Below are 13,033 nucleotides of genomic sequence, written 5' to 3'. Positions count from 1 at the left end.
TTAGATTTCTTATTAGGCAGAATGCACATCCTGTACGTTTTTGCTCTAGGAGTTCTTTTGAGGAATGGAGTTACGTATTTGTTAAGACTAACACTAAACATTTTAATATCAGCTAATTTAAAGTTAATTAATTCAATGTTTCTCAAAAGAGCTCTGGTTCCTTTTAGTCAGGAATGGTTTTTACATACCACAGTTTGGGTGTTTAGGTTGCTTACCTTTATTTGTGTTGTCATTGATTTTAGGACTTTTTAGTAGCAAGTACTAGGAACTTTTCTGGGGAAAAAAGACAAACCAGTAATGATTTTTTTCCAATGGAAGCTGACATTACAGGACTTTTATTTGAACTCTGATTTTACATTTGTAACTCTTTTCTTCTACACTGAAAATCCTTATTCCTAAGAGTACTATCATAATTATTTATTTGCTTTATCCTATAATATATAAAATTAGTTTCAAAATAGTAATACCAGAATTGCTACTAACAATAAGCCTACTGAATGAAATTTAAATTTCTTTGCAATTATCTTTGACATTAATAATATATTCTACAGTGTTCTAAAATATCTTGAAATATTTATTTTCCGTATGTTTGTTACACCAAATTAATATATAGTTACGTTTATTTGTCTCAGATTGTTTTCAGCTTTTAGGGTTGGCTTTTTAAATGTATATACTTTTGAATATGTGAGACATTTATACAATTCTAAAGTCAAAACCCTAATTACTTATATTTGAAGAAATTGTGTTTTCATTCCTGTCCTATTAACCCTACTCCTTACTTCTCCCTATAGGAAATTTAAATGCTTAGTGTTATTTTTTTAGCAAATACAGGCAGTATGAATATTACATTCATACTTCTCCTTTTTTGTATAAATGTAGCACCACCACTTTCACCTAATAGTATATACTAATTACATTTTAATTAGTCTTAATGTGTTTACATAGTAGAATTGGTGATCTTTACTAATTAGGTATTCCTATTTTACTATAAAAATAAGTGAGGTCACATATAAGTTAAAAACAAGTTAAAACTATAGATTGTTTTGATAATTATTTGAGAGATATGCAACATATATACACATATATATATACAATTTTTATCTTTTTGAAGGAAGAACAAGGATAAAAATATAAATAATAACAAAATATAGTTGGAAGTAGGTGTGAATGAATAGAAAAGCAAAGAAAAGGTAGGAATACGGAAGAACAAAAAGGAGAGAGATAATTACAGTGGGAGAATAAGCGTATAAGAGAGAGGAAAAAGAATGAAAACAAAAACAAAATAATAGCCAATTTGAGTGAGTGAGAGGGCAAGAAAGAGAGAAGTACTGAAAGAACTTACCAAGTGCCAGATGAAGTCAAGCTAATTAAGGTATGAAATTAACGGCCTATAGATTATCCACTTCACTTGGTTTTTAATAAATTTTCAGTCTGAGTAAAGAACATAAAAATTGTGAATTAACCTTATTAGTAATGCATGAGTTACAGCCACTGCAGCTCCTGTCAAAAGTTTCAAAGGCATTGGGCAGAACCTTATAGGACATACACAGATGAGTAAAGTCATGTTTTCTGTGTTTATAGATCTGATAGTCTAGTTGGGTAGATAGATACATAGTTATTAGGTAAGTGAAATAAAGGACAGATTGTGGTATGTTCTGTAACAAAAAGGCAAACAGGATACTAACTGGATTGTGGTATGTTCTGTAACAAAAAGGCAAACAGGATACTAACTGGATGTGGCATAAGGAGAGATTAGTTTCCATTGAGGAAGATAGGGATGACCAGAAAGGCTTCATGAAAGAGGCAACTTGTAATTTAGATTATTAGGAACTGTAGAATTTTAATAAGTATTAATGAGGAAAAGGGTGTTCTAGTTAGAGAAATATGGTGGCAGGAAAACTGCATTTGGGAGTGGCAAGTAGGCCAGGTAATCCAAGAGGTCTGGAGCACAGGGTGCATGAGATGATGGTATCTTAGGAGACAATATGGAAGGAAAGGTGCTGGAACTTTGAGGGGCTTCAACTCCAGGCTGAAGAGTTTAGGTTCTCCTTTCTGTGTAGCAGGATAAAAAAACCTCAGGATTTCTGAGCAAGGAAATTAAACAATGAAGGAGTTCCCATTATGGCTCCACAGTAACGAATCCTACTAGTATCCATGAGGATGCAGGACCGATCCCCGGCCTTGCTCAGTGGGCTAAGGATCCAGCATTGCTGTGAGCTGTAGTGTAGGTCACAGACATGGCTCAGATCTGGAGTGGCTGTGGCTCTGGTGTAGGCTGGCAGCTGCAGCTCTGATTTGACTCCAAGCCTGGGAACATCCGTATGCCATATGTGTGGCCCTAAAAAGCAAAAAAAAAAAAAAAAAAAAAAAAAAAGAGAGAGAGAGAGAGAGAGAAATTAAGCAATGAGGTCCTGCTGTATAGCACAGGGAACTAGATGGATAATGTGAGAAAAAGAATGTGTGTGTGTGTGTGTGTGTGTGTATAAATAGCTGGGTCGCTTTGCTTTACAAAGGAAATTGACAGAATATTGTAAAAAGAAGTTAAACCCAGAGACAGTTAACTTAGTAATCAGTTTTAATAATCTAGTTGGGAGATAATGAAGGTTGGTTTTAGGGCCACAAGAAAGGAGATGGGCAGGAATTGATAGGCTGTACATGATGAAAGAAGGAGAGTATCAAAGATCGTCAGATTTCAAGGTAGGATTGGGGAATGGGAAAGGAGGATGATAGATTTCTTTTACAGACATGTGCTTAAGTACCTTCTGTTAGCCACATAGAGGTACCAGACCTGCAATTAGAAGGGCCAAGCTCCAGAGAACTTCTAAATTTTAGATAAAGAGGCAGAAGATGAGTTACATTTGTGTGTCTGGCTAACCAAGAAACAAGAGTGTTTCCAGAAGAAGGTAGTGAGAGGTGTTACATGGTGCCTTCCCACTCTCATTTGTTCAAAATTCATGGCCTGACATATATTAAGTCCTCTGTAAAAGTTTGCTGAAGGTAACAGTCATTCAGAATGAATAAAGTTTGCCACAAAGGAAAAAGATAGAAATGGAATGGTAGCATAGGGAGAAATAAGGGGCTTATGAAGTATATAAAAGAAATTAAAGCGTATTTGCGGGATAATATGAGAACTGGTATGTGTTGGGATGGGGAAAGTTTGAAGAGAAAGGATAATTCAGAAAGTTATGGTATTTTTTAAAAACAGTTGGTTGAATTAGCTCTGAAAAAGGAGACGGGTAAGTAATTTTCCCAAGATAGGAGTTAGAAAGCAATATAAATTCTTGCTTTAAAGATAATAATATGTGAAAGTATAGTGTTATTTTTCTTTGAGGATTTTTTCAAATTACGAAAGCAATAAATTCTTAGAAAAAATTCAAACAACATAGAAGTATGTTAAGTAAAATGTTATAGACCTGCTTACCCCTCCTGATTCTCACGTCCCAGAGATAACCACTTTTAACAGTTTGGTTTATGTCCTTTTGAGTGTTTCACAATGTGAGTGTTGTTGGCTTTTTGGGTGGGACCATTCTCCATCGCATAGGGCTCTCATGTTCATTGATGAGCTTTTAGCATCCTGCCTCCTTCCCAGCTATTCATTGTGACAACCAACACTCTTCCCTAGTTAAGAACCCATAAACGTATATGTTCTTTTCAATACGTATACAGATTTATATAGTTATTTCCTTAAAAAAAAGAGTAATACTATACATTTGGCTATGCAACATTAATTTTTTTCCCTTATCAGTTTTCATTAGGATATACAAATTTACATTCTCTCTTCTGATGCATCATAATTTTCTATAGTATGGACGTGCCATTATTTATTTATTTATTTTTAGGGCCACACACCTGTGGCACATGGAAGGTTCCAGGCTAGGGGTCAAATTAGAGCTGCAGCTGCCAGCCTGCACCACAGTCACAGTAACATGGGATCCGAGCCACGTCTGTGACCTACATCACAGCTCAAGGCAATGCCAGATCCTTAACCCACTGAGCAGGGCCAGGTATCGAACCCGCATCCTCATGGATACTAGTCAGATTCTTAACCCACCAAGCCACAATGGAAACTCCTAGATATGCCATTATTTATTTAACTTTTCCCTTGTTGAAGAATATTTAGATTGTTTCTGAGTTTTCACTCATATGTAATGGTGCATTGAACAACTTTGTTCATCTTGGGTTACAGACTTGGAAAAATATTTCCATGGGAGTGATTGCTAGAGGTAGAATTGTTTGGATAAGAAGACTATATGTTTAATATGTTGAGATTTAACAGTTGTGGTTATTATAAAATCTATATATTAAAGTTAAAATATGTGGCATAGTATGATACTTGCTTCCACAATTATCACTTAAATTTTTAGTGAGTATGCTAGATAACCTGTATGTTTATCACTGTAATTTGAAATTGTGTAGAGAGAATAGTAAATGTTCCAATACAGCATTTTGAAAATAATTCAATTTATCTATTTTCTAGGTTGCTTTGCCTAATTGATTACTATGAATCTAAAATTAGAAAACTTCTTAGACAAAGGTATGACTAGTCCTATATTACAATTATTAAAGTTACTGTATGAATTATGACAAAAGATGTTATGACCTTTTGAAACATTAAATATGCTTTGGAAATCTTCCTGATATATGAATAATCCACCTAATATGTAACTACAAATTTCTTTTTTGCTATTATGCTTTTAATGGAGGGAGGTACAAAATGCATCAATGCAAAATAATGTTTTACATACTCATTAGCATAGTGATTAATGTAAATTAGAGATACACAATGTATTAAATCTACAAAGTTTTCTGTAACCTAAAATAATGGAAAAGGCTCCTTAAGTTTTTACCTACCACCTTTAAAGTTCTAAATGGTATCTGGGGGAACTGAAAAAATAGGGGGTTCGTTTCAGCTGTGGCTCAAGAATTCTAATGAAGCTATATGGCAGTGACACTGTGACTTTGCAGTTTCCCCAAAAGGGCTTCCTGGATGACATCATAGACTTGTATTTCCAATAACAAGCTGAATTGCTTAATAATTTAAAAGCCTGGAAAGCAGCTAAAATGTCTCAGAATTTTAAAACATGGTATAGATGCCATTTCTCTCCTACAGAGAAACTCTTTAAAGCATGGACATAACTTTAAGGATACTATGGAAGTATCAATATTCTTGATACTTTAGTTTTAATAAAGCTTCAATAAACACCCTAAGACACAAGTGGACAAAATAGCACTGCATTATACTTTTAGAGGTATAGGTATCCTATTCTTGCAGTGAAGACTTTTAATTTATGCCTAGTTAAAAGCACCTGGTATCAAATTCAGCTCCCATTTACACAGGATGCACCAATAACACTGAGGATAGTGAATAGTTCAAGTACTGCATTTCCAACATGTCTTGCCTTTTGCTATCTGATTAGTCAGCACTGGGACTCTTGCCTGTAGTTCTTCAGAATATTTTGAAAGAGGCTAGGACAAGCCAGAATATAGTCTTCAAGCAATATGGAGCCCTTGTGAAAGAGGTCTCTAGATACTTCAATAATATTTAGAGAAGGGAATAAATACAACTTGCAGTAGCTGTGTTTATTTCAAAAGAATAAAAATAATGTAGATCTTGCGTGTAAGCTAAAGTGGTTTTGTAATTAATGCCAAAAATTGCCATTAATACATGTTCAAATTTCTTTTTTATAAAGCTCTTCGAGATTGTTTTTTACTACTTATGTTAAAACATATTGTTGCAGAGTTCCTATCATGGCTCAGTGGTTAACGAACCCAACTAGTATCCATGAGGATGCGGGTTCGATTCCTGGCCTAGCTCAGTGGGTTAAGGATCCAGCGTTGCTGTGAGCTGTGGCACAGGTTGCAGACATGGCTCGGATCCCATGTTGCTATGGCTGTGGTGTAGGTTGGCAGCTGCAGCTCTGATTCAACCCCTGGCCTGGGAACTTCCATATGCGTGGGTGTAACCCTAATAAAAACAAAATAAAAAAAAAAATGAATCAAGTGTTGGTCTTTGACTAACCAAAAATAGCTGAGAGATATGCAAGGCCAAATAATCTAAACTGCTTGAATATAAGGTCGTTAAAACAGTGGCTGTTTGTTTTCATTGTTTATAAATGAAATGAAACAGTTCTTTTAAGAAATAGTTATTTGAGCACCTATTTCCAGACATGTTCTTTTTAAGGTACTAAACAGATAGAATAGGTAAACTAGAATAAAGCAGATAAATTCTTTGCTTTTATCAAGCATACGTTGTCTAGTACTCTTGCCCCAAGAATAATGACTTTCCACAAACTCAGTAGGACTAATGGCAGATCTGTGCTGGTTGCTGATTCCTTCTAGAACCTTGGAGACCCTTAAAAAAAAAAAGCAGGATGGAGGGAAGAGGGGGAAGAAAGAAGTGAAAAAGGGAGGGAGGGAAGACAAGAAAAGAACAACTAATGATAGAGCAACTCCTTGCTTCTTTCTGTTCATAAAACGTTATATCAGATAACTCAGGGACCTTCTGATTTCCAAATGAAGCTGTCTATTAGATGGTAGGCATGGTGTTGGATTCTACAGAGATAAGACCGTTTTGGACATGGTTCTTAACCTTCTAGGAACTTGCAGTTTAGTAAGGGAGATTAAATGTAAACACAGTAAAATTGAGAAAAATAGGAGACTTAAAAGCCTCTAACACATAATGTCACAATAGAGTAATTACTAAAAAACTATACAAATAGTAAGTAAGACAGGAGTTGATAACAGGAGTGAATTTGTTGTGGATGGTGTAGCCAGGGAAGCCTTTACAAAGCAGATGGGGTTTGTGCTTAAGCTTTGAAAATTAGTAAATTTTGGGAAAGCAGTAAGGCCAAAAAAGGTAAAGCAATTTTAGACTGCTTATCTGTGAGTAAAAGTTCATAGATATAAAAGAGTGGAATTTTTTATGGCACTGTAATTAAACCATTTTGGTTGGACTTCAAGGGATTTGTTAATTATGTTCATGGAGGTAGTAACTTATGGAGAGCAATCATTCAAGAGTAAGCTATAATAAATGACATCATTTGCCTTAGAAAGAATAAAGGTGCTTTTTCCTTTGATACAGAAAAGCTGGGCGATGGGGCTGTTGGTATGTATATTAGGGTTCTACAGAGAAACATAACCAATAGAATGTACATTTTTGTATAGAGAGAGATTTAAAGGAATTGGTTCATGTGGTTGTGAGGCTGGTGAGTCTGAAATCTGTGAGGCCGGCATGTAGGCCACATACCCAGGGAAGAGTTAATTTTGCAGTGTTGGGGCTGAAGGTACTCTGGAGGCAGAAAACCTCACTTCTTGAATGTCTGTCTTTGCTCTTAAGACCTTTAACTAATTGCATGAGGCACATCTACCCACATTATGAAGGATGATATGCTTTACTAAAGTCTATTGATTTGAATGTTAGTCACATCTAAAAAAATACCTCATGGCAATATCTAGACTGGTGTTTGACCAAGTAGCTAGGCACCATAGCCTAACCAAGTTGACATTAAACAATCACAGTATATAAGGGTAAAGAGAAAGGCAATGAAGAATTACATGGCTTGAGAGGTTGCAAACTGTTATGCTTACAGAATCAGGAAAATAATGAAAATGAGTGAAGCAGATTAGATGGGAACTTGGGCAAACTGGAGAACTGTGTACCATCTGTCTTAAGGGGGCAACTACTGTACGCTTCAGCCAGGTGATGCCATTCAGGAATGTGAGCCTATTAAGGCTAAATCTGTTTTTTTGAGAACCTAGAAGGTTAGATTTAGAAATAAAATCAGGTTTTTAATGTTTGTAATTAAAACTCAATGCTCTTAAAAATATTTTATGGTCCAGATCTTTGGTCTGTTTCTTTAGTAATTGCTGACTAGGTTCAGGATTTGGTTGACTTTTTAAAGAGCCAGGGAGTATATATTTTAGGTATTTTAGTCTATGTAGTATTTTTGCAGCTACTCTTCTCTACTGTTGAGCACAAAATCAGCCATAGACTGTCAATGTCAATGAATTGATATGACTGTATTCCATAAAACATTAGTTGCAAAAACCCTGCTAGATGCTACCAGCAGTTTGCTGACAACTGATCTTGATGATGAAGAGAGAGAATTTGGGATTTGTAACAAGACTAGAGAAGATTTACCATAGCCGTCATTGAAAGTTTTCATGTAGAATATGGTGTGAGAAGTTCCCTCTGAGGTTGTGCAAACTGGGGTTCTCTGACTAAATGTAGTAAAAGGATTGAGGCTTTTGGGGGTGGTGGTATCGACTTTGTCATAAATTTGTAGTGAAAATCTGAGATTGGGGAGCAAGAATCTTGGGGGAAAGGAATTACTTTTTTGCTTAGCATTCCTGTTAGCACTGGTCTAGCTGAATTGAAATACTTTGGCCTGTACAAATTATGCTCAGGTCAGATACTTGGATTGACAGCCTCTCATTAAGGGAGGATGTAGGAAGAAAATAGGAGCTGCATTATACATAATGTTCCCATAGATGAGAAACTAGAAGGCATTTATACTTTGCAGTCTGTCCTAAGTAGGGAGTTTTTCATGGTTCGTTGACTGAGCTGAGTTTATCCATCTCTAAGAGTAAATACTAACTTGATAGAGCAATTATAGCCACTTCAAGGTAAATTTTGAGATCTGCAAATTAGTATCACCTGAAGAAACAGTAGTACTTAAAAGGAGGGTGTAATAATTAACTGACACATATATTACTAAAAAAAAAGGAGATGGAAGAGTTGAAAGTTGAAAGAGGTGAAAGAGAAAAAGAAGGAAGATGGGCTACAATTTGGAGGCCTAAGTGTGATAAACAGGAAGCTCAGGAGAAGGGCGTATGTACCTAAGGAGCTAGCAGAGCAAGACAGATGGGACATGGGCCTCTTGCAGAGGTAGAATCCCTCTACTTGACACCCATTTTTTAAAGGCAGCATTGTCCCAAGTTTATTTCATCATGAAACACAGGAAGTGATGTTTGTATACCACACTGGCTGAAAACCTCTGGCCAGTTGTCCTGAGGGCTGAGGGAGATGAATATCTTGGCACAGCACACCTATGGCACACCATCTGGGGCCTGTATTTTAGGGTGCAGGCTTGAGAAATCCTTCAGAGAGACTTGTAAAGGGCAATTTCTCAATACTATGGACTGGTATTTTCTGTCTCTGTACATGAGAAAACTCAGGGAATGCAAAGGAAGCAGCAATCAAGGCAGTAGAAATTTGAATACAAGTCAAGCAATTGGAAGTCTTAGAAAACTGCAAACATGAGGGAAAGTAAGTTTTAAAATGATAGGCTTTCAGCTGTGTTACTTTACCTACTTTTTCCCTTTACCCAGTGTTTGTATATCAGTATAGATTACATGGGATATATTGCTAGATTTTCCTATTAATATTTCCTTGGCTACCTTGATAGGTAGGATTAAACAGCCAAGGAGAGTAACATAGGAATAAAACCTCCAAGGCTTGGATTGAATTTCTTCTGAGATGCCAGAGACATTTGGAGTTACCTCAGGGAAAGTATTTTTATAGTGAATTAGTAAAGGGAAGTCCCCTTGTCTAATTCAATCTTTCTCTTTAGATAGAAATTTTTAAAACCATCTTGGGAAATGGAAGCAGGTGGCTTTAAGGTTCACCTCTGATCAGACATGATTTGGACTAGGGAAGAAAATGAAACACGGGATTTCTCTATTTTTGCTCTTTTCACTATTTTTACCCTTTTCTCTTTACTCCTAAAAAGCACAATCTTTAACACTTGGTCCCTTCTAAGGCTTCTGGAAGCCATTGGAGAAGGGGTGGGGAGGAATTTGACTGTGGGGATCCCAAGTTCAAATGAGAGTTTGTGGATGCTTAGAAATTTTTTACTTCAGGAAAACCATAAAATCTGTCAATGCTAAATAAAGGACTATATTCTTTACTGAAACTCATTTCCCTTTAGGTCTGCATACATTTAAAAGTGGTCTCTTCTACTATATTCATATATTAGGTTTCCCTTGAGAACTAGTATAGGCATAATGGCAGGTATTTTAGAGTATATATAGGGAATGATGTGAGTGCATAGGCTTTGAAGCCAGAGAGATTTTGAATAACTTCTCTAAGCATTACTTCCTCACTTTAGTGTGAAATAGTTTGTATAAAACATCTATCTTATTACTTGTTATAGAGAAGCTACTCAGTCATCCTCATCATTGTTGTCTTTCCTAAATGGTCATTTAAGACTATCATGTGTTTTAGAAGATCTAAGCGATATGTTAGTACAGCTTTCTCAAATAGAAATGTAATGCAAGCCACATATATAATTTCGCATTTCCCAGAGTTCCCGTCGTGGCTCAGCAGTTAACGAATTTGACTAGCATCCGTGAGGACGTAGGTTCAATCCCTAGCTTTGCTCAGTGGCTTAAGGATCCAGTGTTGCTGTGGCTGTGGTGTAGGCCAACAGCTACAGCTCTGATTTGACTCCTAGCCTGGAACCCTCCATATGCCATGCGTGCGGCCCTAAAAAGACAAAAAAAGATGACCAGTTTTGTAAACATGAATGCAAATATTAAAGGAAAAAAAATTTTAAAGGCTAGGGGTCAAATCGGAGCTGTAGCCTCTGGTCACAGCCACAGCCACAGCAACACCAGATCCGAGCCACTTCTGCGACCCACACCACAGCTCATGACAACACCAGATCCTTAACCCACTGAGTGAGGCCAGGAATCAAACCCACATCCTCATGGATACTAGTCAGATGGACACGGTTTTTGCCGAGCCATGATGGCAACTCTTCATCTTTTTTATTTATTTTATTTTTCTTTTTAGGCCTGCACCTGCAGCATATAGAAGTTTCTGGGCTAGAGGTTGAATTGGAGCTGCAGCTGCAGGCCTACTCCACAGCCATGGCAATGTCAGGTCCAAGCTGCATCTGCAACCTAGGCCTCAACTTGTGGCAGTGCTGGATCCTTAACCCACTGAGCAAGGCCGGGGATTGAACCTGCATCCTCAGAGACAATGTTGGGTCCTTATTAACCCACTGAGCCACAATGGGAACTCCCAGGTTTGAGATAATATATATAATTCTCTTTTTAAGGCCTCAAATTGTCAGCATTTCTTAGTAAATCTTAAAGTCCTCTGAGACAAAACCTCCATGTGTTAATTGGGCATATGATTCATCCAAAGATAAAGTACTTGCAATTTTTCAAATTAAATCAATTGACTTTTGATATTATAAGGTCTTGTATTCTCCAGGCAGTTGTTTGTAGGCTTAATTGAAGATCTTAAACTTTTTATAAAATAATCTGTTTTTGTTGTTTCTCATAATTTCCCAACACAATTTCCATAACAATTTATTTTACCATCTTTACATGTAAGGATAGTTTCTGTTTTTGTGCAAGACTTCAAAATGCTTTATAGCTTGTCAAAGCTAAAGGCTCAGATTCTACTAAAAATTTATTTTAAAAGTTTTTTTTTTTTTTTCTTTTGCAGCATATGGAAGTTCCTGGGCTAGGGATTGAATCTGAGCCTCAGCTACTATCTGCAGTACAGCTGTGATAATGTGGGATCCTTTAACTCACTGCCCTGGGACAGGGATCAAATGCATGCCTCTGCAGTGACCTGAACCGCTGTACTTGGATTCTTAACCCAATGCAGCATAGCAGGAACTCCTAAAAGTTTTTGTTGTATGGATAATTTTTAGTTCAGTAACTACTTTTTTTTTTTTTTGGACCATGTCTATGGCATGTGGAAGTTCCTGGCCAGGCATCAAACCTGTGCCGCAGCAGTGACACTGCTGGATCCTTAACCCACTGAGCTGCAAGGAAACTCTGATTTCTATTCTTTCTTGACTGTTGAGAGGAAACATTATATTCCTTATGTATTTGCTGAAAATGCTTCTTTCATTACCTACTTTATTATCTTAAAAGATTTTTTATATAAGAATTTTTTTGGTAGTTCCCAGGCTAGGAGTCAAATCAGAGCTGCAGCTGCTGGCCTGTGACACAGCCACAGCAACCGTGGATCTTTAACCCACTGAGTGAGGCCAGGGATTGAACCCACATCCTCATGGATACTAGTCAGGTTTGTTATCACTGAGCCGAAGTGGGAACCCCCTGTAGCAACTTTTTAATAACAGCTTTATAGAGATATAATTCACTTGCCATAAAATTTACCATTTTAAACCACTATTCAGTGGTTTTAGTATATTTACAAAATTGTGTCACCGTCTTCAGTCAATTTTAGAACATATTTATCACCCCACCAGGAAACCTCATACCCATTAGCAATCACTCTCTGTCTTGAGCCCCTACTCCACTGCAACCCAACATCACAAAATACACAATTCCATTTACACAGAATGTCCAGAATATGCAAATCCATAAAGACAGAAAGTAGATGAATGCTTACCTAGGGGTTGAATTGCAGTGGAGAAGGGGCTCAGAGCAGAGAGGAGGTCGGGAGTGATTGCTAATGGTTATGAGGTTTCTCAGTGGGGTGATGAGTGTGTTCTAAAATTGATAGTGGAGGAGTTCCTGTTGTGGCACATTGGAAACGAATCCAACTAGTATCCATGAGGATGTGGGTTCCATCCCTGGCCTTGCTTAGTGTGTCAGGGATCTGGCATTGGCATGAGCTGTGGTGTAGGTGGCAGACATGGCTCAGATGCCTCTTTGCTGTGGCTGTGATGTAGGCCAGCAGCTGTAGCTCTGATTCGACCCCTAGCCTGGGAACCTCCATATGGCATGGGTACAGCCCTAAAGAGCAAAAAAAGAAAGTTGTGGGGGGAATAAAATTGACAGTGGAGGTGGTAACACAACTTTGTGAATACTGTAAAGTGGTATCTCATTGTAGTTTTGATTTGTGTTTCTTGAAGGACTAATGATGAGTGTCTTTTTATTTGTTTATTGTCTATTTGCATATCTGTTTTAGAGAACTACCTATTCAGGTCCTTCTCCCCCCACACCACCCCCTTTTTTTTTGGCTTCATCCATGGCATATGGGAGTTCCCAGGACAGGGATCTGAATCTGAGCTCGAGATCCTTAACCCATTACAAGGGGCTGGGG

At 37.2% G+C, this 13,033-nt stretch overlaps 1 protein-coding gene across 2 annotated transcripts in view; it reads left to right on the top strand.

Annotated features, from left to right (window-relative positions):
- Positions 1 to 13,033, top strand: part of CEP70 (centrosomal protein 70) — an 84,026-nt gene that overhangs the window by 43,577 nt on the left and 27,416 nt on the right. The window contains exon 8 of one of the 2 annotated variants that reach the window (XM_047783266.1): positions 4,478 to 4,534. The exons of the other annotated variant lie outside the window; for it this stretch is intronic. Coding sequence (XP_047639222.1) covers positions 4,478 to 4,534 — 57 coding nt within the window. The remainder of the gene's footprint in view (positions 1 to 4,477; positions 4,535 to 13,033) is intronic. 2 annotated transcript variants of the gene reach the window in all.

This window comes from Phacochoerus africanus, chromosome 1 (genome assembly GCF_016906955.1).
Source record: "Phacochoerus africanus isolate WHEZ1 chromosome 1, ROS_Pafr_v1, whole genome shotgun sequence".
In the NCBI taxonomy this organism is placed as follows: Eukaryota; Metazoa; Chordata; class Mammalia; order Artiodactyla; family Suidae; genus Phacochoerus; species Phacochoerus africanus.
The sequence above is the reverse complement of the archived record's forward strand: the minus strand, read 5'-3'. Positions and strand labels throughout refer to the sequence as shown.